The following is a 26,970-nucleotide window of genomic DNA, read 5'->3' as shown; positions in this document are numbered from 1 at the left end:
TGCTGGCTTAAAAAAAAAATAAAAACTTGCATATATTGCAACGGTTCAAATGACAGAAGCACACTGAAGATGGAAAAGTTGTACTAGCTCGTCTAGCACATCTCATGGCCAGCAAGGAATGCGTACGTACATTTCTTACAGTTTTGTTCATTTAAAGTTTCTCAAGGAATGAGACTTCTATACCTTTCCTTTGAGGACTAGTCTACAATTAGTTGGGTTTTTTTAAAAAAAAAAAAACACCAACAATGTGCTCAGCAACTGATAACTGGAGTGCTACTAGCAATGCATTAAGCTGAAGTGGCACACCTTCATAAAAATTCTGTGAAGTAAAAACAAATGAAAGCCCAGACCGATATCTTAGTGTCTATCATGGTGTGAGAGAGGGGAGAGTGGAAGGGTTTCCATGCTTTTTAAGAAATTCCTTGGTGGCACATTTTGGCTTTTTCTTTAAAAAATGAACAAAAGACAGGAAAAATAGAGAAGTGTTTTTAAAAATCATTTTACAAGTAGGTGCTACAACAAAATCTTAATGCAACTCAGATCAGGTAACTTAATGCTCAGATTACATAACAGATCTGCGTGGTGCTTCAAACAGCAAAACATGCTCCATTTTTGTACCATTGAATTAAATACTGAGCATCAAGATTTCTCCACCACTTTAAGTATTGTCCCTACAGCCTTGAAAGTCCAGAAATGCAATAACAAAGGAATGTGTGCATATATTTCATGTAACACTAGTTACCCAGAAAAATAGTTGTTTGCATACAATTTTTAAAGTTACATAAGCAGACTTTGCTCGGATAAAAGCCATTTAAATGAGCTATTCTGAGAAGATCTATGTTAAGGATTATGTTTCCCTCTCTACCTCAGTCACTGATAGAGTCAAATCTGCTGAAAACAAAAAGTCTTGCTAAACAGAGAGGAAAGCTGTTGTTTTGCTTCTAACACAAATCTTTGAAGCAAAAAATCCTGATCTATAGAGTTCAGCACCTACAATATTAAACTGATTTAGTCTGCTGAAAAAAGAGACAGTGAGTTATTGGATCTGTATTTAATTCAATGCACTTTATAACATATTTTAGGAATTCAGTTGTATAAAACTATATCTGAACCTTATCAGATGAAAATAGTTTCCCCCCCCCCCTTTTTTTTTTGCAAGCCCTGGATTTCATGGCTGAGAAAATAAATTAGTCTGATTCTTGTAAGCTGGGTAACAGTGCCCCCTAATGGGGATTTTAATGTAAGACTGTTTCCATGGATATTATTATGATTATTTTTATTAAATTGTATGCCACCCAACGTTCTAATAAACTGGATGGATTTTTTAAAAAAAAGTTTTGATAATAGGTAAGTAAAAGTTAAAATATAAAACAAAAACTAAAGTATTTGAAAGAAAAGCAACAGTCTAACAGTATTTCTGGTTACTAAGAAAACGTTTGGGTAAGTCTTCAGGGACAAGTGAGCTCTGTATCTTTCGGGGTGCAGTCCAAGGCTAACGGTAATTTATCTAACCCTTTTTAAGGAATGTTACCATTGACTGATATGGGATAATAAAGGACACGTTCCTTGGAAGCACTGGCCAGAAAAGCTGTCATGCAGTACACATGCAACTCTGGTGAACAAATGTATGCCAGCAGTTGTGTGACCATTATAGTATCAATGTTACTTTCCTCTCAGGAACCAGAATCAGAATTCACAGATTATTGTGCAAAGCACTGGGCAACAGGGGTGGGATCAGAAGCACGCAAAAGGTCTTTACTCAAATGTGTAACAACTCATTATGGACAGATGGAGCAAATTTTGATACCAACAGTTCTATACATTCTAGGGCATAAAAACCATCCTTAAAAAACATTTCTGATAGTCAACAAACAAACAAGTATGCAAAGGACTTAGAGGTTCACTGTCAAAAGAAGCAGACCTCTTTTAAGCAAACCATTAGAACAGTTTGTGAAGGAGTCCTGAACAAGCCTATGAAAGATTTGATGATAAACAGTCTACTTCTCAGAATTTTCTTTGGCAACTGCATCCTATCTACAATTTAGAATTCTCTGGGTGTGCAATTCAGAATGTATTAAAAGTAGCATAAACATGGCTACATCACTACCTGGTGCACTCTTGCCAACTACCTGTAACTGGGAAACTGGTGTGTCAACACAGAAATTTGCGTACATGAGCCAAAACAGCCTTGTTCACCAAAATATTGTGGACACATTTAAAAAGTGTGGATATTCAGATTAGTGATTTGCAGCAGGAGACAGAACTTTGGTTCAGATCAGAGGGAGTTCTGGTTAATTGGGGACAAGTGGAATGGAGACTGTAGAAAAAATTATTTTACTGTAATTGGATTTTTGCTTCTCAATTGCAGATGTTCCTTCCTCTTTGAATGACAGGAAGCATTGAGCAATTAAAGACAGCTATTTTGATTAACTGTTGTACGTAAATGCAGAAATTCAGTCAGGTTAAAGTTATTTCTGCACCCTCAGCGCATAGATTGATGACTGATGAGATATAATCTAGAAATTCCCACACAGAACAAGTATGTTTCCAATGGTCTTGTGGGTAAAACATTGGACTGGGAGTCAGGAGATGTGGGTTTATTTCCTGGTTCAGCCACAGACCTCCTGTGCAAGATACTTAAATCCACCCTGTAACTCAGTTGCAATGTTTAAAATGGATAAATACTTCCTTACCTCCCAGGCATGCTGAGAGAATAAAATGCATTAATAACTGAGGCACTCAACTATTATGGTAATAAGCAGACTAATGAAATAGAAAGACGAGTAGGTGGGGGCATGGAAAAAAGCTGGATGTGACTGCTAAATGGCTCCAGCCTGGTAATTTTGGAACATGTAAGTGGCTCTTAGGCATCTTGCCCTTTGGGGGCAAGTTGGGGTGGGGACTGTGTTTAACCTCAGAGAGCAGGGAGTCTAGTGAAACACACAGTCCCTCCCCCAGCTCACATCTCAAAAAGCAAGATCCCTAGGAGCCATTTACATGCTCCCAAATTACCAGGCTGGACTGATTTAAATAAAGGAGAAAAATGGAAAGCCTTGATTTATATCATGAATTTTAATCAACTTTTTTAATTGGTACTTCAGTTATTTTCTAAATAAAGATGCATTCTCACTGGTTATATAACATTAAAATATGTTGATTTACAGTTAAACAGAGCCCTCTGGTACATCTTTTTGCTGCCTAGGTTGGTATACTAAAACTATATATATGTAAGCAATTATACAGTTTAATATTTTCAGATTCTTATTAATTGTACATTTTGGTACATTAGAAAATGGTGAATGATATATTAGATAAATTGGTTTACTTTGAAAAAGAAAAACAATTTAAATAAAATTAAAACATCCGATTTAAATTAAAAAAATTCATTTTTTAAAAAATTTTCCACAAAAAAAAAAAACCCTCAGATATTTTTTTCACCCTTCAGATTACCAATTTTCAACTAGTGAATAGCCACAGGCCTACAAAGGTGTCCTACAGCTTCCTGAATCAAAAACGGAACAGAAGAGAATGTTACACCCCTCACCATCTTGTGATAGAGGAAAAGATGAGAAACTGATTTAAGATAATTAGTTCAAATATAATCAAAGACCCTGTTTGGGGCGAGATCTGGTAGTTAAAAGGATGCTAAGTTGCATAACCATAACTGGTCCTGGGCAAGCAACCCCCTATTGCCAACCACCAATGGATTCATTAAGAAATTGAAGTCTCCAGCACTCCTTACATAGGAAGCAAATTATGGAGACACATTTGGGGAAGTAAGAAATATTGAAGAGAAGTGGGAAATCCAGAGTAACTTCTTTCCTGTGAAAATTTTAAAAATGGTTGTGCCTATTTAAGTTCACTTAAGGCCACGCCCCTCCCCCCCCCCCCCCCCAGAAAAACAAATGGGCAGGGAAAAATTTAAGTGAGACCCAAAAACTGCAAGCCCTAATTACAAAAAAAAAAAGAAAGAAAGAAAGAAAAAAAAAAGAGTCAGGAATTTGTTTAAAAAAAATTCCTAAGAGGACTGAATCCCACACCAACTTGATCATGGATAGGGAAAAAAGACAAAATTGACTGATAGACTTAATCAGTCCACCATTACCAAGGTCCCAAATACCTAGCCCTGGACAGAACCTGAACAGTGACAGTGCTTAGAACTCTGGCACCATACGGAACTCTGTCTACAACAGGGCTCTCCCAGCATTAACACCAGTGGAACAGAAATGGCATTAACAATAGGAAGTTGTTGCAAATTTTCCTTTTTGCAAACAAGTGCTGAGTTTTAGCTCCCCCAAGAGAAGTGGCAGTTAGCTTGTCAGTTGTTGGAATGGGCAGGCCTCTGCCCTATTAAAACCTTTCCCCCCGTTTTATACAGTACAGACAATCCAACACAGTTACACTTTGGGAATTCTTACACAGCCCCAGAGCACCAAATAGTACACTGCCAGCAGCCCTGGAGTGGTGGGCAGCGTGCAGTCTTCCCCTCCCACCCCAGCCCTGGAGGGGCTCCCCCCCAGCCCTGGGCAGCCCCAGCTACCCCAAGTCCCAGCCACCTTAGCCTCAGCAGGCTTCCCTTCCTGGAAAAGGAGCAGCCTACTAGGCTGGGGCCAACTAGCAACAAGAGGGAAAGGTGCCTCTGGACAGAGCATGGGCGGAGCCACACGGGGCTGTTTGCGCAGGCTCAGCCTTCCCCTGCCTATTAGACATGACACCTATGTCCTTGCAGCTCACTGCTCATTGAGGCCTTTTGCCTCCATGAGGATCAGCTATCAGGGAGCATTGTATCAATAAGCTTCAAGCCAGGCAAGAATAGCCCTGAGGCTGGATGACAACCAGCTAAGAAAAAATAAGTACAGTCAGACCTTTGTAAAATTTGCCGTGGAGCGAATGCTCTGATTGAAACTTCCTTCTGCTTTATCCATCCTCAGAAGAAAGGAAACTAGGAACGCACAACTGAAGGCAACAGAAAGACTGGTTAAGGGTATTATAACAAGAAGAAGCCTATACTGCCAAACAAATGTTGCCTTAGACACTGTTGACAGAGGCATACCCAGTTACACACTGGTATACTGATGATACAAAATAAGTATTTTTAATGTTAATACTTAACAGTTCTCTAGATCATCATACAGTATTCCAAGTACTTTATAATATAACTCATCTTCACAACCTGTGCGAAGAAGATAAGCATTATCAAAAATGTTACAGATGGAAAAACAAAAGGATCATCTTTTACCATCTTTTAATGGTATTTTTTGGAAAACAAGGTCAATCTAGTGAAAACCCATGTAGTTAAACAGGGATGAGGACCTAAATCCCAGCATTTTTGACCATCCTATCATTCTGTCTCAAGCACACAGCTTCCACAGGCATGATTACTATAGCACTTAACAACAGCGTGTATCTTCAAAGCCAGGAGAAGCAGCAAGGCACAACTGGTTGAAATAAATGCTTCAGAAAGGCCTTTCATGAAAACTTAAAGCGCATAACATACCCAAAAATTGTATACTCCGCTAGTAGCTGTGGTAGTCCATAAAAGGGAGATCTATTTTATTCAATAGAGTGCAAAAAAGCTCCACTAAGTGAAAAGCAGAACTATTAAGTGCAAGGAACTAGACTTCACTTATCCCTCAGAAATACCATTACAATTAAGAAAAACAGTGTTCTCCCAGGGGAACAGGTATGTCTAAAGTGTGATCTCCACAAAAGATGAAGAAAACACCTTTTCTGTAGCCTCTAATTGCGAAGGGAAGTAGACTTGAGCCCAGATAGGGCTTTAAAGATGTCTTCTAGCACCTCAAAACTGAAAGTTTCCCTTGGAAAGGCACACAAAGATTTGGCAACTTCATCTATTGAGTTCTGTCTGAGCCAACAATCAGTTGAACTGTCTCTCAAAGAGGTCTGATAGATTCAACTCATTCATCTGATGCTATCTTTCCAAAGTGAAAGATCTGTGTTGTGAGCAGCAACTTCAGTAGTTTGGAAAAGTGTTGTGCACAGTTGATAAAAAGAGATTTTTTGAAAAAAGGTAAAAATGAACCTATTTAAAATTGTGTGTGAAATTATGCCAGTGTATGTTAAGGCCTAATCTATTAAAATCATTTAAACTAAATTAACAAAAAATATTAAGCAATACATGTTTTTAAAAATTCCTTTATTGCACTGATGGAAGACATTAGTTAAGAAGCTGGGACCACAGTTTGTTGAAGTGCTAAACACTCTTGACAACAGAAGCCTCCTTGCAGGTGCACAGAGAATATCTTCATTTCAGTTTGTTCAGTTAGTTCGGTTCAATGATTAGATCATTCAAGTTAAGAAACCGATTGAGAGTTGAGAAAGCAGGAAAGCTTGTTTTCTTCTTTCAAAACATGAACAACAATTAGGTGTGAGGATGGAATCTACTAGTTCTAAAATCTTGAGGCACTTGGTGACCAGAAACAGTCAGTTCAATTAACTACAGATATTTCATTTATTTTATCTAATTTAAATGCAAGCCACCTTTTGATAAATCTACTGTTTTTTCTTACGTATCCAGCACATTAAGGATAGTTTTAATTAAAACAAACATTTTAAAATGCTATTTTTTGTGCATTTTAATGGCATTCCAATTTTCAAATAACTTGAAAGAAAATTAAAGTAAAAGAAAATACATCATTCATTATGTTCTAACAAAAAATATACAACTTAAGAATCTAAATAAATTTATTTAAGCAATTATAGAAGCTTAACATACATGTGTCTATTGTATCCTCTTGGTTAGCAAAACATGTCAAGTTTAGTTGCCGCAGCTGTATTTAGTTGCAAATTAATATGTTGTATGGGTTACCAAACAATGAGAGACAACCTTTCTTTAGGAAAATAAAGAATACAAATGCAAAACAAGGTAAAATAAATTTAAATCAAGGTTTCCTGCTTGCTGATTTAAATCTATCCATCCTGGTGTCATATAATACCAAAGAACAGGGGTTCTCAATCTTTTTCTTTCTGTGGCCCCCCCCTCAACATGCTATAAAAGCTCCACGGCCCACCTGTGCCACAACAACTGGGTTTCTGCATATAAAAGCCAGGGCCGGGGTTAAGGGGTAGAAAGCAGGGCAATTGTCTGAGGCCCCATGCCACAGGGCTCCCGCAAAGCTAAGTTGCTCAGGCTTTGGCTGAGAACCCCAGGTGGAAGGGCTCAGGGCCCTAGGCTTCAATCCCATGTGGTGGGACTTCGACTTTCTGCCCTGGGCCCCAGCAAGTCTAACGCTGGCCCTGCTTGGAGGACCCCCAGAAACCTCCTCACAACACCCCAGGGGGCCCCGGGCCACTGGTTGAGAACCACTGCCAAACAGCACATGAACTAAATTCACTGTTACTGTACTTGATGGCCAACAGTATGGCTCCAGAACTTTCAAAACGTCTTCTTCCAAGCATCTACAGTCTGGAGTTCTCAACATTACACCCCATTCAGTGGATTTTCCTTCATCTAATTCACATGCCATCAACTAAGCCTCACCTTTAACTTTCTAGAACCCACAGTTTGTTAGATAGTCCTCTCCAAAAAAGTCATGTGATGGAGCAAGTCCACAAACTCCTGAGTGGGTGACTTTAGGAAAACTCCCCAATTTTTTTTTTTTTTAATCTTTTAGTGTTTTCTCCCCAAACAAAAGCCACTTTTTCTGTTCTAAACTTACAATCTCCTGCTTTTTCCAATACATAGCCACTAAAGAGCTCTACCCTATTTGGATATGGTGAATACTTCACATCAGGGCTCCCAGACATTTTATCAGGGTGAGGATGTTTACTTCCTTGGACTTCACAAGTCTGAGCAAACTGAATCCGTAGAGAACCATTTCAGAATTATAGTAGCATCAACTAGAAAGTAACACTAATTTTCTTTTACATCTTTTAGGAAACAGAATATTCAAATACACATTTCCTTGCACTCTTGAAAAAACTTTAAATGCCTTTAGCAATAATTTCACTTTCTAGTGATTCCCACTGAGGTTGAGAATAAACTCCTACCTCAAGGTAAATTTTAACAGCTGAACTAGCACAACAAAGATAAAGTATATTTGCAAAATGGCTATTAACTCAATTGAGACCCCAAATTAAGCTTTACAAAAAACAGGTTTAAAACTCCCCATCTGAATAGAAATATTTTCAACATTAAAAAAAATTCCAGTTAAACTTTAATCTTGAATGTTTTCTGCAGCATTATAAATAAGAACAGCACCGTGCTAGTACAAAAGAACCAGAAAAGGGAACTGATTATAAATTAAAGTAACACTAGCTGGTCCAGTTTTATTACTTTTTATATTTCATTCTGCTTAAGTAAACAGAAAAATGCACAAGGCAATTACATGTTTTATTAATTTTTTATTAATACAAGATGTTATTGGCAACCAAGGAAGAAAGTTATATATGACCTCAACATCTTTCAACATTTCTGGATTTCAAACCTACCTATTCAGAAACTGACAAGAGTAAGTTAAGACTCCTGGCCCAAGACAGCTCTCTATCAATTTCTTGCCCATATGATTTTGCACACAAAGAAGTATTCTTTGCATTACTTTAGAACGGGATCCCCAGGTCCTAGCTCCACCAGTCTCCCATTTCAGCCTCAAAAATCTGTGCAATTTTAAGATATCAGGGGAGTTCTGGATCTTTAAAAGGTAGGCATTGCACCACTTTCTCCTGTAGATCAAGCAAAGCTTCCTCTACTTGTATTTCACCTTCCTCTATGTAAACTTCATCCTACAAAAGTAATGATCCCATGTATCCACCATCATAAGTTGCAATCAGTTTGGAGAAATGTTTTTTGTTTTTTTGTACATGGTACTCAATGATCAATGACATCAATTTCTGGAGCTTTTCCCTCTTTCACTGCTGGTCCCGGTAAACCTGAAAACTACACTCTAAGAACTCCACCAGCTCATGGTCATAAGAAGAACACAAGAATGGACATACTGGCCCATCTAGCGCAGTACCCTGTGTTCTGACAGTGGCTAATGTTTCAGAGGAAATAAACAGAACAGATAACCATCAAATGGTTCATCCCCTGTCGTTCATTCCCAGCTTCTGGCAAACAGGGACACCATCCCTGCCTATAATGTATCTAATGCTTTTTTGAACCATGTTATTATCTTGGCCTTCACAACATCCTCTGGCAAAGAGTTCCACAGGTTGTCTGTGAGTTGTGTGAAGAAATACTTCCTTTTATTTGTTTTAAACCTGCTGCCTATTAATTTCATTTGGTGACCCCTAGTTCTTGTGTTGTGAGGAGTAAATACTTCCTTATTTACTATCTCCACACCAATTATGATTTTATAGACCTCTATCATATCCTCCTCGTAGTCAAGTTAGGCTTACTGGCCTGTAATTGCTGTGATCCCTCGGGAGCCTTTTTTTTTTTTTTAAATAGCATTAATTTAGATATGTGTGTAATGCATGGAGTACTAGCAGACTGCCCATGCCTGGTTATACTATGAAGTGATAGAGGAGGAATCCTGTCTCTGTGAGCTGCCAACTCAGACTTCTCCCCACAGACTACAGCTTTCATACCTTCCTAAAAGTCTATAGGGAAATTGTCATCTGACTGGCTGCCCTTCTCCACTTCCTCACATTTTGGGGAAGGGCTGCTGAGGTACAGCCTAGTGCCTCAGCCTATCCATTAGGCAGAGATCTTATCCCTCCAAGTAACCAAAGGGTAAGGTCCTGATAGAGTCCTTCAACCCTGTGTGCATCTGAGAGCCAACTGCGGAACTGCTCCATGCTGGCTCTGCAACTTTCACCCTTTTAGCACTGTCCCGATCCCAAAAGAAAGAAAGGGAAGGGTTGAAGACCCTGTGGGTGAGAGGAAGAGAAAGAATGATATCCTTTTGTTTGTGGGAAGGAAGAAGAATTAAATGTCTTGTTTGGGGAAGAAAAGAATTGAAATGCTGGGATCTGTCCTCCTTTCGGTTGGTCTCTTTTTTCCTGAATTTACGCAAATGTAAGGAAGATATAGAAAATTAATGCAAGATTACATAAATTTTCAGTTTACTGGATTTTACATTGAAGCTGTTGGCAGGTATGCAAGAGAGACTTCTCTTCTGGGATACCTATGCCTGTACAGGAAAGGACAAGAATCCTTCTGAATAGCTGACAACATGGGGAAGGAGAAAGGGAGGTAGTCTGGTGCTCTTGCTCCTGGTCACTCTCCTGTTCAGCATACCCCTATCAGAAAGGAAACAAATGGGCCGGACCTGTACCTTGGTTTTTTGGTGCCTTTTCACATTGGCAAGAGAAGGGGTGCACTCTGGGCAGCTGAAAGGGCACTTGCACCAGGCTGGCTACTTTTATAGCAGTTTTTCTGAATTCTTGCTATCCTCCATTATAAGAGCTAGTTTCATCCTTCATCCCGCCTCAGCATGCCTGTGCACAAAAGAGCTGTTTCTCTCTTAATGGCTCGTCAGATTTTCTCACCTTGAGCTGTGCTACATGAAGGAGGCATGGCATCTGCTTAAAGACTGCTTGGGAAGAGTGAGGCATGCTGAGTTGACCTAGCTACAGCGTTCCTCCAAATGCTGGGGGCTGCTTAATAGCAGTAGCAACACTGTTTCAGTTTGACTCCTTCTACCTACTCACCTGACTAGAGTTTGCTCCTTTACAATGTCTGTGTTGCAAGAGAGAGGGTTGCCAAGTTAGGGACCTGACATTTAGGTGAGGGAAATTCCTCTTAGCTTGCATCTCCCTTGGAGGTGGGGTGAGAGAGGGTCCTGGCTTACTAATGATTTCACTGTATTGAAGTGGGTGAAGCTAGCTTGCAGATGCTGAGCGTAAGAGGGAAGCGAGACCTGGCAACATGGGCACTTTCTTGCTATGGACAGCTGTTCTGTACCCCTGGCAAGAGTTGAATGCTGCACATGGGATTAAAGGCCTATACGGGGGCTGGCACATCACATACTCCCATGCAGACAACTAGTTCATTCCTAAACACTAGCCATATATCTACGCTGCTATTAAACACCCATGTTTGGCCCATGTCAGCAGACTCAGCTCGCAAGGCTTTGGCTATAGGGCTCTAAAACTGCTGTACAGACAGTTGATCTTGGGCTGGAGCCCAGGCCCTGAGCCCTCCCCTTTCATGGGGTCCCAGAGTCCAGGCTCCAACCTGAGCCCAAGCATCTACAGTGCAATTTTACAGCCTGACAGCCCAAGCCTCACAAACCCAAGTCAGCTGATACAGTCCAGATGTGGGGGGTTTAATCGCAGTGTAGACACACACACTGAATGCATCCAATGAAGTGAGCTGTAGCTCACGAAAGCTTATGCTCAAATAAGTTGGTTAGTCTCTAAGGTGCCACAAGTACTCCTTTTCTTTTTGAGGATACAGACTGACATGGCTGCTGCTCTGAACCCTGTAGATAGTAAGAAATTACTGACCAGCAGCGGAACATCTGTGCAGGTGTGAACGCCTGAAGCTTTTTTTTTTTTTTTTAATTCATTTTAAATTGTCAAGATTTCAAATTGACAATGCCCCTTAACCTACAAACCCTAGCACTTCAGACTTCCAATAAGTATTTAATAAGAGCTTCTCTACATTTACAGGCGTAACTCTCCATGTGGACATTTTCTCCAGAATTTTCTAGAATATAAGTGTCCATACAGGTGAGTTATTCCAGTGTAACTATAGCAGTCTAATTATATTGGGGTAGTTATGCCTGTGTATTACCTATGTAGATAAGCTCTAAATCAGATATACAGGATGGGAGCTTTATGTGTAAGTTCTGGAAATGCATTATAGGTTCTTATTTCAGTCAAAAAGAGACCTTGTAACAAATGTGAGTGAAGTTTCCAGCCATAGTTGTGTGTGTGTGTGTGTGTGTGTCTTTTATTTTGGTTAGGTGGGTGTTGTGTGTGGAGGGGTTTTTTGGAGGGGCGAGGTTGTTTGTTTTTTAAAGAAATCAGTATACTTTGGCTTTTTCTGGGTGACAAAGACTGTAAATCCAATGCCCTAGTTTGGACAAACTGCATGTCTTACCTTCATCAAAGTCTGCATCATCTTCCGTGTGCTGAGGGAATGGAAAGCAGTTGGTGATTTCAAGCCTGTCATCCACCACAAGTCCCAGCAGCACTCCCTGGACCACCTCATTCCCCTGTCCTTCTTCTTGGTAATGCTTAATAATCTTTAACACAACCTAAAAATCAAGAACAAAAAGCAGAATATGAAAGCCTATTCTGTATTGTATCTTTAAATTTGTATAACAAATTGTTTAAGTAAGTTATCTGAAATGGTAGCTGAAGACCAAATGAACTACAGGCTTAAAATGCCAGCAGAAAGTCCTGCACAAGAAGCTATACAAAATATTTCTCAAATTTTCAGAGGTAGGGCTTTTAAGGGTTACTTTTAACAATATCAGTTACAAAACTGAAATGGAAATATGACACACTGAAGGTGTTCCTTGAAAACATTGAGTCTTAAGACCAACAACAGAGAAGCTAATTGGCATAAACAAGGGAGAAAATACCCTTAAAGAGCAGATATGAAAGCATGTAAACGACTAAATAAAAAAGGATTATCATTACAATTCTCACACCCCTCCCAACTCTGAACACTGCAATAAAGTATCCCCATGAGATGAAGAGCTGATATTGTAGATTATAATATTATGTTTTCAATGGCTGATTTGAGACTAGCTCAGACACACAAACTATGGGGTCAATTCACGCTGTTAATTACACTTAAACAAGACAAAGTAAGTGTAGAGTAACCGTAGCTACAGGCACAGATGAGTACATGTACAGACAATAAGGACGATGCTAAGTCAAGCTCAAGTGGACTTTATTTCACCAAGGTCTAAGGTCTAATCCATCCAAGCAAAAGCAAGCTAGAAATGCTTGATGGCCCTGTTAACAAAGCATTATTGATCTTTGTGTCTGTAGGCAAACCAACTACCATAATGGATTTCTGCTCTACCATTGTGAGAGAACAGATTTTGCATAACTACTGCCCTTACAGATTCAATGAACATTCTACATGAATACAAGTCCACATTTACGTGGCAGGAACATATATTTCATTGCACACTAAATAATGAAGCAAAAGGTTATGTTCGTGACAACCATTTTAAAACATCTGTAATGATTTACACTACCTACAGCATGGTGGTAATGAAAAACATTCACAGCACAAGAAAACCAAATGTAAATACACAGTATATATTCCCTTCTTGAGGGGAAAAGGGGGAATCCTTAAAGTTTTATGGGAAGTTTTTTGTTTGGGGTTAGGGAGGAAATAAGGGCTGAAGTGAAAGAAGAAAAGTGGGAAATGCTTCTTCAAACAAATGTGCTGCAAATATTAAATAAGGTGAACCAAGCCACACAATGCAGTGTGGGAGACTGCATAGCTCAGGGGATTAGTAATGGGATACAAAACTTTTAATCTCTGGTGCTTCTCTTCCATGTCTAGGTAGCCACTTTGGGCAAAGGTGCAGGTACATATATAAATGCCAAAAATGAGGCTACTTTGAAAGCTTGAAAGAAAAAAAATTACCATATAGAGAAGTGGAATTTAATACCTTTGCTGAAATGGTTAACATCAAATGGTTTTAAACCAATATAAATGGTTTTTTGTTTTTCCATGAACTATCACTATTCCGTGAGAAATATTCCACCTCCATTAATTGTAAGGATGCTGCAGTACTTCACAATAGGCTTGCTGGGACAGAGATCAAGTTTCCAGTGGACAGTTATCTATCTTGTGACAGAACCTGTAACTAATAGGACTCAATTGGGCACAACATAAGATGTTATTTACTGCATGAATACAGATATGCAGAGTATTTTAAGTGTCATATTTCCAACATTTCTCTATTTTTGCTCTTCAATTTTTTATGTTCTCTTATGTGCTGGTGGCCTTCCCACTAACCTTTGATAAGATTTTTCACTACAATATTTCATTGTGGCATTGCTGATAAAGATGCCAACTGTTCCCATTTTATCTTCTAGTAGCCTATAAAAACATCATTACAATACACAGAACACTTGCTATAACAATGAGATCCCTGGAATCTTCTGACTGAGCAGAAATACAGAAAGTTAGAGACTATCAGAACTCCAAATGGTAACCACGTATTCTAATGCATGCTGAACTCACACATTAACATGCTGTTCTAGTAAGAAACCTGCATGAGGCAATGTTCTAAGCTCAACTCCACGAGCACACTCCACACAGCAACTTGTTTTCCGGCGTTAGCTACTGACTGAGAGACAAGGTGGTTGAAGTAATATGCGTTTGAAAGCTCAAAAGCATCTCTCTCTCCCTCCCCCAATAGAAGCTGATCCAATAAAAGATATCACCTTCTCCAACCCTGTCTCTAATATCCTGGGACCAAAACTGCTACAATATTGCATATTAGCTACCGATTGTCTGTTTTGAAATAAAGATCCAAAAAATGTGCCCCATGAAAATGCAGACATCTCATTCTTGTAACACTTTTGTTTTTATAAGACTCCAACTGTTTTAAGTGATACCTAATGTATAATACTTGGTGAACAGCTGAAGTTTAAAGAGGCCCTGCAAGACATGCTGCTATCCAAACACTGCTACACACTGATGAGGAGACAGCTTGACATCCAGTATTTTCATGTACTGCCTTGAAAAACAAAAAAAATCTTTAAATGTAAAGGTATATCCAAATTTCTTTGATAATCATAGCAAGACTGAGGGTCAGCTTTGAACATTTAACCGGTCATCTCATTTGTTTTCAAGTTATGTATTTGCAATTATGAGTAGCTTTCTTCAGTTCGTCTTAAACCCCTTCCTAAGTGCCAAACTACAGTGAAAAAAGCCACTTTTGTATTAAAATAGGGGAGCAAAGGAGTTACACTAGTATAATTATTAGTTTAAATTCACACCTCACGAGTATACTGATATGACTTTTCCATACTGACAAGTTTTCAGGTAATACAGTCTCAGATATTTCTATCTTTACAACTTGTGCTACAAATCTTGTATTCACACCACTGAAATCAGCTTATTGATCTGTTCAAACTGTCACAGGTAAAAAGCCAACTGCTGTTATTAGAAATAAGTATGTATATCATTAACACCTATTAGCACTATGTATACTGTCATGTGTGACCTGGCAGAACAGTATGCCAGTAACTATTAAGGCTCTGTTCCCATCAGAACTAGTAAAGGTTTAGACTTTAAATCTAGTCTCTTTTTTAAAGACTGGTTAATGGTAGGGCAGGCATTGGAAGCTTTGTACTGTACTTGAGGTCTAAGGAAATTTTCTGAAATTCTCACTGTTGCTAACACCAAATTAGCTCCACCAGCATTAGAAATGGCAAGAGGCCTAGTAGACATGTTGCCAGTAGTTAGCTGGGGTTTGTGTGTATGCACACACACCTTGTCTCACAGCCCTACTCAAAGCTAATTTAACTGATGTTTCATACACCAGCTGCTCATCTACACAAGTGCTCCCAACATTGCCAATACTTAGCACTACGCTTTACACATAGACCAGGCCTCTGAAGAAGCTGCTTGTGGAATACTTTCAAGTTTTATAACATTTTAATATCTTAGTTTATTTCATTGCTGTCAAATAGCAAGATGATGTAATAAGCCTTCAGACTGCACGTAAGTGCAAGCTGCCAAGTTCTGGACCATCAACAGTCTAGATGGTCCATGAACTAGAGTATTGCATGACAGTTGGGAGGAACCAGGAGGCAGATGCCATCTTGGGTGAAATGCGGGGAGGGGGAGGTTCTGTGATAGGAAGGAGGACTGTCAGGAATTTCTGGGCCCCCATAAGCAAAGGAGGCAAATGCCCAACCCAGAAAGGAACAGGTGCAGTCCCACTACCTGAGGACATCAAGCAGCATCTGTGTCCAGCTCAGAGGGGTTTGGCCACATTTTAATATCCTACTCTCAAATATCAAGCAGATAAACTAAACCTATCTAGGCTTGTGTGTGGAATTTTAGTAGTTAGAGCAGATCCTTCCTGTAGAGGAGGCATAGCTGAGTGGTGGTTGCCACCTCAGCTGGATATAAGAACCAGGACTTCCTTGGCCAGTGAAGGACTCTCTTTCTCACTTCTGTTTGTTTTTTTGTTTGCTTTAAAAAAAAAAAAAATTGTCCTGGAGAACAATGAACAGAAAAAGAAAGTCATGCTTTTGGCCACGGGAGAACATGCATGATTGTAGTGATGGCCTATTAATAAGGCTAAGATTTTGTCACAGATATTTTTAGTAAAGTCATGGGCAAAAGAGAAAAATAAACGGAAGCCATGACCTGTCCAAGACATTTACTGAAAATAACTGGGACAAAATAGGGATCTATGGATCCCCACACTGCCCGACGGTGAGCAGCTGCACAGGGGCTAGGAACCTCCTTCAGCAGCTGGGGACTAGGGGGTACCTCTGATGCCTGCAGCTCCAGGAACAGTGAGGATTAGAAGCACATAGCACAGTTCTGATACCTGCTACCTCCTTTAGTGATAAAAACCACTGCCAACGTGTTATAATACATCACCGGCACATCAGGACTGGAGTTACAGTTCTTAGGACATCTTTGACTGCTCTGAGCTTTGGCCAATTGAAGAAGAGCCCTCCCACATAGTATTCATTAACTTTGGATGTCAGCTTCCCTCTCCAATTCTCACATACTCTGGCCCTCTGAGTATCCCTTGACAAGGGGGCAAAGAGAAGACACATGTGGAACCTCACTCAACAGTATGTTGGGGACAACAGACCATAATTCTGATCAGAGACAGATCCCTGATGTGACTGGAGAACAAATGGCATCATGTCTTCAGGCCACCAGCTTCTGAATCCTGTCCTTTGAAAGAAGTAAACTTCTGTGAAGGATATATTGCATGGAATCATTCAGCATCTGGTGGATTTGACAAATTCATATTATTCCAGAATAGAACTTGGGTCTGCAAAAGCTGCTCTGGGGGCCTTTTCCAAGAAAGGTGCTAGGATGAGGAAGTCATTTTAGAATGGGTATGGAACTTGACCCCTTTTCTGCTCAAAGAAAAATAGACTAAAACTAATACTTTGGAAGACACCCTTACAGAGGCAGGAGGACCAAAGATACAGCATGAAGAACACTTGATGATATAGAAATTAAAAAATCCTTTTGGGAATCCTGTTCTTGGTTTAATTCAGGGTCTCCATCCTGAACTTTGGCTTCTGAAGGAATCTGTTCAAGAACTTCAAGTTGAGCACTCCTCCTTTTTTGGGACTCTTGGGTGCCAGGACAAGGTCCTAAGCCTTCTTGTTTTCTGGGAGATCCATTCTCCAAATTTGAAGAAGATAACCCACTGCAGTCCTTATACTTTGTGTTTCAATTGGTTGGAGGAATAGTCTTGGTTTTGGTGTTGCATTTAATTTGAATAGTGCAACCCTGGCTGCCTAAATGGGGGGAGGGGTGCTTTTTTCAAATATAGCATTGATCTAATGCTTTGATAATTCCTGCCACTTGGTCCCCAATTGGTTCAACCTATAATCACCCTTTCTTGAAGGATACAGAGTTTTCCTGTAGTATCTCCTCCATACCTCATGCCACTTGGATCACTCTCTTGCAACTCTTGGATGAATCAAAAGCATGCCGAGACCTATAATAGCATCTGTATTTCTTTGTGCTACAAGGCTCTCAGGTTTTTATTTTATTTTTATTTAAAGGAGGTTTCCATGGCAGTACTGTCTATAGTCACTGAAGAACCTGCCAGCTGGGACATTCAGTAGTGAACAGCACTTACTTTCCCTGGGGATTGGCCTTCCATGGAGATAGGCAGAACTGGTGTTGTGAGAGTTACATAACTCATTGCTTGTACTGAGCATCTCAAGATGTCTTTTTTGGGGGGGGCGGTATTTCTTTTTTCAGAGTTGGGGAGAAGGGCAATCTGCCATGACTGATAAGGAGATGTTTTTCTCTGAAGCCTCCCAGTCCAGAGGACTTCTGAACTTGAATGGCACAGTGTGCAAAAGGGAGACCACACACACATGGCTACAGCCAAGACATGGAAGCATTAGATGCATGAAAGGCTGCTAAGGTGGCTTTGCTTTTACTAATTATTTTAAATAAAGACTTGCAATTTCTTTAACCAAACATGAGGACTGCGTGAACTTTTGGGGAGTATAAAACATAACATACTTCAGAATAGATTCAACTCAACTTCTCTCCAATGTTTCTTTTCTCAGGGCCTTATCTGGAAGGATACAGAGTCTGCATAATACTCCTGAGGATGGTTTAAAAACATTATTAAAAATCCTGAGTGAGGTTGTTCTTCTGTGGGCTCCAGCCCCAAGGCCAAAAAAATCTGGCCTTTCTCCCACAAAAATAAATATGAGGACCTCTCTGTACTTTGAGACCTTTTTTCTTCCTTTTAGAGCCTTTACCCTGGGAAACTTTGTGTTGTGGTCAAATGGAAGAGGATCCCTGCCCCTCCTGTTCCTTGTTTTACTGGGAAAACAGAGCCTTAAAAATTTCCACTGTTGAGGAGTCAAAATCTTAAGTGTCAAAATCAAAATCTTAAGTCAAAATCTTAAGTGTCCTTCCCATAAATCTTTTACCTTTCCTTCTCAATTTCTAAGTTTTACATATGGGAGTGATCAACCTCTCGGGCCTCAGAGTGTACCCTGATTTTATGGAGTTTTTCCTCCTTATCTGTAGGCCAGAGGTAGAGTGGCCTCCATCCTGAGACAACAAGATAGCACAGAAGAGGGAATCTGAAGGGAAAACGGCACCTGCTGCTGTAGTACAGAAATAAGTGGAACCCTAGTAAGGCTCACTTTTGAGATACTCTGAGTGAACTCCTTGAATTTTATAGATGTTCCCTTCTTGAGGGAGGGACAGAGGAAGCCATGTTGTCTCACAGTGACCGTGGTTCCTGGAGGGGCTACACTGAGAATGCTTACTCAGGGCAAACTGCAAGGAATAGGGCAGACAATCCCCAAAACTACTGATTTATTTCAATATTTATATTCACCAAGCCAATAACAAAACAGCTACCACACTGATTACCAAGAAGCCAAAATACAGTTCCCTTTAAGCAGTCCAGCCCTTTGGCTCCCACTCAGAGAGCCAAGTCTAATACAGAGAGGGGTTACTAAAAAAAGCCTTATTCATATAAAGTACTATCAATCCCAAGAGATCAGATACATTGCCCACCAGGTCAGTGAATATTTTAGATCTCACCCAAATATATGCTTACAGCCAATCCTTATTAACTAAATCTAAGATTTAGGTTTGGTCACTCTAAACCTGCAGTAACTGAAAGGTCTGGTATCCGTCTCCAAGGTCCTGCAAACAACAGTCAGACCCCTTGTAACAGATATGTGGACTTATCCTGTGACGAATCCAATCTGTGCGCAACTTCATATATCTGCAGAGCCTGCCAATAAGGATATTTATATGATGCAGAATACCTGTCCACGATGAGATGAGATAACTGATGTTCATATAGACGTATCTAGATGTCAACATATATTCACAACTCTCCCAAACACACAGCTTCCTACTTGCCCTATTATCAAAATAGATTAAAGATTGCAGCAATTCAAGCTACAAATCTTGAGCAACAGTAAATCTTGAAAGTTATTTTGATATTTTGAGTAATAAAAAAAAAACAGGGACCTTGGCTAAAAAGGTTATTTAGCACATTGCAACTCCATTTCCCATCTAAGTTTTAGAATCTATTCCAGGCACTGTTCCCTGTAAGCTGTGCGCGTGCACACAGATATTAAACCCCACGCACACGGCGAAATACCATGCGCACTCCAGCTTCGGCCTTTTTTTTTTTTTGGCTTCAGCGGCGGTACAGAAGAAATTTTTTGTGCACATGGCCTGTTAAAAATTAGAGGGAACACTGATTCTAGGACTGGCAAATGATTTAAAAAATAATCACAATTAATCATGAAATTAAAAAACAGTATGATTAATCACAGTTTGAATTGCGCTGTTAAACAATAACAGAATAACATTTTAAATTATATTTTTGGATTTTTCTACATTTTCAAATATATTCATTTCAGTTACAACACAGAAAATACAAAGTGTACAGTGCTCATTTTACATTATTTTTGATTGCTCTATAGTACTTGTGCAAATATTTGTAATCTCTTTATTGTGAAAGTGCAATTTACAAATGCAGATCTTTTTATTTTAACATAACTACACTCAAAAACCTAACAATGTAAAATTTTAGAGCCTTTAAGTCAAAGCATGAAGGGGCATATGAATGTTTAGCCTAACATTCATATGCCTGACACCTAAATACCTTGCAACACCAGCTACAACAGTGCCATGAGAACATCTGTTCTCACTTTCAGGTGACATTGTAAATAAGAAGTGGGTAGCATTATCTCCTGTAAATGTACACAAACTTGTTTGTCTTAGCAATCGGCTGAACAAGAAGTAGGACTGAGTGGACTTGTATGAGGTGAATTGAAAAATACTATTTCTTTTGTTTACCCTTTTTACAGTGCAAATAGTTGTAATAAAAATTAAGTGAACACTGTATACTTTGTATTGTGTTGTAATTGAAATCAATATATTTGAAAATGTAGAAAAACATCCAAAAATATTTATAATAAATTATAATTGGTATTCTATTAACAGTGCAATTAAAATTGTGACTTTTTAATCTTGTTAATTCTTTTTGCATTAATCGCATGCATTAACTGTGATTGACAGCCCTAATCTAATCCTTTTAAAAATGACCTCCAGGGAAAAAAATTGTCATTTTTACTGTTTTGATATATAAAAGGTGTCTGATTTTTTTTAAAATGGTACTTGGGATTTGGCTTGGGTTTAATCTTTCAAATAACAAAACCATATTGTCTTCCCTGTTTTTGTTAGAGGAACACTGACTTGGATTGGGAGCCCTGAGTTTTTGGTTGAGGGAGCCAGGGATGCTAATCTTTCATACAGTGCTTTTCCTCCTCTCTGTCCAGAGTTTGAAGTTAGTGCCCTCCAGGTATCTTGAAACTTGTTTAAATCATCTACTTATTTATTTTTTCTCTGTAAGTGGACTGCTCACTGATGCAGAGGAAAGGAACTGAATATGAATTGCTTTGTATTGGATAACGATAAGGTCATCAAACGATGGAGAGAAGTGAAAGGTATTGAAATCAAACATAAAAATCAAATTAAGATATATGCTAATCACCCCCATGATTGATTTGTTTGGATGTTGCATCTCTTCTAATCTTCATCTATCCTTTTAGATAGACTCTCTGAAGAATGAGCTCTCTCTTCTGTGTGAAAAGAAGATACTGTAGTACATTTTGGGTGCTACCTCAGTACAAACAATAATACACCACCATTATGTTTGTATATTTTAAGTTACCCATTTGCTAGAGAAAGTATCATAGTATAAATTTCACAGTACATGGCTTCATGTTGATTACCATGGAAACCATCAAGACCACCGGCACTGCAGAATGACTGCCTTGTCGGTATGTTTCTACAATACAGCCCCAGGATTCCAACTGTTTGAGCAGCAGGGCATTAGATATCATTACCATACCATCAGGAAGCAACGATGGGGCTGTAACAAGAGTAAGGCCCTACAGTCGTCCTAGTTACAATGGAGACAGAATGTTACCGACAGAGCATTACCAAGTATTTTTCGGTGGGTTATTTTTGCTACTTCCACAAATAGGTTAGAAAATCTGAATCTTTTGAAAACATTTAATATTTTTAAATAAGTATTTTTATTACATGTTTTTAGAACAAAAGTCAATACATTACCATTGTTTTGGGGGTGAGACCTGATGAACATGCTCCCTTACTGTACAATGTATCTGCATTTTAGGAAGATTAGACACAAGCTATAGTTTCAACTTAATATTTTCCAGTTGGTATAAAAGAGTCTTATGCTTTTAGCTGTCAGCTGTCTGATGAAATGTGTTCTGCTATATTAGTGAACTACCAGCATTCAAATATTTGCAGTACTTACTGAGCTAGTAATGCCATCTGTGAATAAAAGGATTACTTTTCAGGCTTCAGCTTCTAGCAGTTGCATATGAAAAGGTTTAGAAGTGACAGCCAAAAGCAGCAGCAGTAAACTTCATAATTCAACCATCCATTTTTCACACGGATTGTGCTAAATTTTTACCCTCATTCTGAAGTAGAGGAAAGCCTGCAGAGACAGTTATCCACGCTTATTTGGCCTTAAGAAATGAACAGAACACGACAGAGACAAAATAAAAATAAACTTGCTTTGTCTATTTGCAGCTCTATAAAATGCTCCCAGATTTAAAGGCACTTCATGCTATTTCAGGATCCTAGCCTCCAAGATCAGGATTGAAAATAACGTGCTGAAGTAAAATATTGCATTTAAGCATATAAATTATGGGATCCCTCCTTTTACATGCATTCAATATATATTCCAAAACAGTCATGAAAGTGACACACTGGCACGATGACTAAGTCTTTTTCCATTTTTATTATTTTAAGTTTTCCACATGTCCAGGGCACTTGACTTCACTAAAATTATGTGAACAAGTTTTGTTTTAACAGGTTTAGAGATACAGAAAAATCTTCCCTAAAGGGAGGCAGTGTGCACCAGTGGAAGGGAGACAAGACTGCGACTCAGGAGACCTTGGTTCTATTCCCAGCTCTGCCACTGACCTGCTGTGCAACCATGGAAAAAGAATGTTATTTCATTTCCCTTTTCCTCAGTTTCCTCAGCATCTTTAAAATGGGATTAATGATACTTGCCTCCTTTGTAAAGCACTTTGATATGTACAAAGTGAAGTGCTATATAAGAGCTAGGCATTATTTATCATCTCTATAGGAGTACTGGATGATTAAGAGCATTCTAATTTTACCACCACTGATAAGGGGAAATATGTATGGATAAGGTCATATGATTTTCTGAGGACATCATTTTGGGGGCATCATTATGGTAGCCTGGGTACATTAAACCACGAATTGATAAATATTGGAGTCTTTTGAAAGTGTAATCTCAATTCTGAATTTCCTACCTTTTAACGGTTATTTTTTGGTAACTACAAAATTTCTATAAGGATTGTTATCTTTAAATTACTAATATGCACTCAAAACCTTAATCTACCTTAACTAATTATTGCTGAGAATTTGCTTAGTTGTTTTTAAACACTCACAGCATGAGATGGAGGAGCAAAAAGGTTTGGGGGAAAGGGTCATTCAACCTTCCTTCTGAAATCGTAAGGGCCACCTGGCTAATGCCTGTTAAAGAAATGGAGATGTACACCAGCACACACAAGAGAGGTTCCATGCTGCTGAATGCACCAACACCCTTGCAAAACTTAGGAGGCTCTAGGGGGCCTCCAAAGCAACACCGTCACATTTCCGCCCAGGTGAGGAGTCCAGTTTACTTCAGCTTCACAACTACTCTACCAATTTTGATCCCAATATTTCTTTGTGGATTTTAGAAGGGGGCGAAAATCTGGCTTAGAATGGAAAATTAGTCACAACCTTAATTACTAAGTGGCTGCCTCTGTACAAGAGAGATATGAAAGAATGGGAAATCCTTGGTAGTATCATACTCATAGCACAATGCTAATACTCGTCAGGCTGTAGTCAGAGCATTTTAATATGCTTCAATATCTCTAATATTTCAATTTAAATAGCATTTTTATTTCACTACACATCAAGGCACAAGGATTTTATGAGTGTGTACAAGTATGTACGGTTAAACACACAGGCAATTTAAAGGAGCATTTTTAACTATGGACATATTGTTGCAGGCAATGGGCCAAAGTGACGGACATCACTGAATTCAAATGAAACAGTAAAACCAGGCTTACCTAAACACAAAAGGGAACCTCTGGCAGTTACTAAGCATATCTAAAAAAATAATTTCCCAAAGCTTCCCCACATTATTGATTCTACAACAGTAAGCTGAGCTGCCCATTTTACTAATTCAGAATTCAAGAAATTTAGTTTTATATGCTAAATACTGGAAGTACTCTTATAGAATTGCTAAGCATTAGTACAATATAAAAAGCATATACATCTATAATCTTAACACTACATGAAATAAAAGATGTGGCAGAGTTATACTGATAATCACACCTTTGTCTAGAGGGCAATTTTTAGGGAGCGGGGGGTGGGGTGGGAGAGTAGAGAAGAAATAAAACACAAACTGGATCCGAAATATTATTTGTGGCAGAGCAAGATGGGGAGTTACTTTAGAAAAAAGCTTTGGGCCTAAGCAACAACAAAAAATTGAAAATAAGCTGCCTTTAATAAAACAGTTTGAAAAAAAAAATTTGTAACAAGTTTCAGTGTTCTTGCCCAATTTAATTAACAGAAAACATTTTTCTTGGGCATATAACTGCATTTGTTTTGTACCACAGACCTAAATACATCAGATTTTTCAGGTTAGGCACTATACTATTTTGCCAGTTGTCTGCTATATTTTGTCTTTTTCCCTGCATTGTGCCACTCTGCTCACAAACACTGTAGACACTCAATTTTGTAACAATGCCTGGAGAACACCAAATGTACATCCATAACAATGTTCTAGTGTGTAAGGCAATACACATTAGATGTCCAGATTCCCAATCGTTACTGGTGCAAACTCCCTCTGCTGTTCTAGGCAAATTACTCAAAAGCTCTCTCTGCCTGTTTCCCATCCATAAAATGGAGATAATACTCACAGTAGTGATGAGAGGATTAATATAAAATACTTTGAAGATTAAAAGCATTATATAACTGCAAAACAGTGACTAAAAAAAAAAAATCAAGTGAAAATGCACAGTCTTCATCTTGGTAGCAAAGTAACAGCCAGCAAATAAGCACCAAGAGATCAGACCATAATCAGCCTGTTCAGCAGCTATGCATACATAATTACAATGCAGGACACCAGTCTGACGTACACCTCACAAGTGCAGAAAGGAATGAAGCCCAACTGTTGACTACAGCAGCATACAGAAGGGGAGAGTGCCAATTTTCTTTCCAAGCAGGAAAAACTATTGTCAAATGATATTTCGCCTTTGAGCCTTGAAGTGCAACACTGTTCATTGCCCTTAGGCCAAACACTAATTCCTTTTGTCAGGGCATTAGTTTCATAGTGCCAAATGATACCAGATGCTTTTGTTTTATTGAACTCCTCAATACTGTATACATAGCAATGATATAACCTTTCAGTATGTATCCCCTCACTGCACTCCTGCAGCTTGTTTACCAGCTCCAACTTTGTTCTGCAAATAGCAACTCTTAGCATTTATACTGTTTTTCCAACTACAAGACACTTTTTTAAGCTTTAATCCTCAGAAGCAGGATGTAGATATTTCCCACATTTTACAGATACAAAAATGGAAGCAGAGAGGCTGTCTTTATGCAGTCAGAGTAAACCAATATCAAAGCTGGTTTTAGACGTTACATAAATTCAGATACCTATGGGGTGGGCAGATGAGTGCATCCATGCCCCAGTACTATATTCCAACCATGCCTGATGTTAGAAAATTAAGATAATATATTTTATAAGTTGAAAGGTAAAGCATATGAAATTCTGCAATTCCCAAGGACCAATTTCAGCAACAAGAGTAGGATTCCATAGCTGATTCTAATAGTGCACAAAAAACAATCTGCAGCCTCATATCTGCAGATCATATGAAATCATGTCACTCACCAACGATGCAACTGAATCTTTTACAGCATACCTGAATATGTACAAATATGGAATAAATGTCACTAAAAACTGGGTCTCCTCCAAAGTGAATACTCTGTTTGTGTACACCTAAAATAAAGGTTTCAGAGTAACAGCCGTGTTAGTCTGTATTCGCAAAAAGAAAAGGAGTACTTGTGGCACCTTAGAGACTAACCAATTTATTTGAGCATAAGCTTTCGTGGGTTACAGCCCACTTCATCGGATGCATAGAATGGAACATCTAGTAAGAGGATAGATCTATAGATATACACACACATACAGATAAGTTGGAAGTTGCCATACAAACTGTAAAGGAGTACTTGTGGCACCTTAGAGACTAACCAATTTATTTGAGCATGAGCTTTCGTGAGCTACAGCTCACTTCATCGGATGCATACCGTGGAAACTGCAGCAGACTTTATATATACACAGAGAATATGAAACAATACCTCCTCCCACCCCACTGTCCTGCTGGTAATAGCTTATCTAAAGTGATCATCAGGTAAGGCCATTTCCAGCACAAATCCAGGTTTTCTCACCCTCCACCCCCCCACACAAATTCACTCTCCTGCTGGTGATAGCCCATCCAAAGTGACAACTCTTTACACAATGTGCATAATAATCAAGTTGGGCCATTTCCTGCACAAATCCAGGTTCTCTCACTCCCTCACCCCCCTCCAAAAACCCACCCCCATACACACACAAACTCACTCTCCTGCTGGTAATAGCTCATCCAAACTGACCACTCTCCAAGTTTAAATCCAAGTTAAACCAGAACATCGGGGGGGGGGGGGTAGGAAAAAACAAGAGGAAATAGGCTACCTTGCATAATGACTTAGCCACTCCCAGTCTCTATTTAAGCCTAAATTAATAGTATCCAATTTGCAAATGAATTCCAATTCAGCAGTTTCTCGCTGGAGTCTGGATTTGAAGTTTTTTTGTTTTAAGATAGCGACCTTCATGTCTGTGATTGCGTGACCAGAGAGATTGAAGTGTTCTCCGACTGGTTTATGAATGTTATAATTCTTGACATCTGATTTGTGTCCATTTATTCTTTTACGTAGAGACTAAAATAAAGTGACAAGTGACTTTGAGTGCTGGAGTAGCAGCTGATTTGGCCTTGGCAGCAACCTCTATCTCAGAAGCAGGAGACTGACTCAGAGGTACTGTTTATGTCCTCATGTCAAAAACCTTAGCTATTGGAGAGGCTAGAAAGTAGTGGTGGTAACGCAAGTTCCACGGTAACACTTAGGACTTGTCCACACAGGAAATATTTACCAGTTACCCAATATAGTTAAACTGATATAATTTCCTGTGCGGATACTCTTGAGAGTGTCTTTTTTTAGGT

At 39.0% G+C, this 26,970-nt stretch overlaps 1 protein-coding gene across 1 annotated transcript in view; it reads right to left on the bottom strand.

Annotated features, from left to right (window-relative positions):
- The window catches only part of EIF3H (eukaryotic translation initiation factor 3 subunit H), a 120,212-nt gene that overhangs the window by 75,296 nt on the left and 17,946 nt on the right, over window positions 1–26,970 (bottom strand). The window contains exon 2 of the mRNA XM_077809865.1: window positions 12,011–12,167. Coding sequence (XP_077665991.1) covers window positions 12,011–12,167 — 157 coding nt within the window. The remainder of the gene's footprint in view (window positions 1–12,010; window positions 12,168–26,970) is intronic.

Source organism: Eretmochelys imbricata, chromosome 2 (genome assembly GCF_965152235.1).
Source record: "Eretmochelys imbricata isolate rEreImb1 chromosome 2, rEreImb1.hap1, whole genome shotgun sequence".
NCBI classification, from domain to species: Eukaryota; Metazoa; Chordata; order Testudines; family Cheloniidae; genus Eretmochelys; species Eretmochelys imbricata.
The sequence above is the reverse complement of the archived record's forward strand: the minus strand, read 5'-3'. Positions and strand labels throughout refer to the sequence as shown.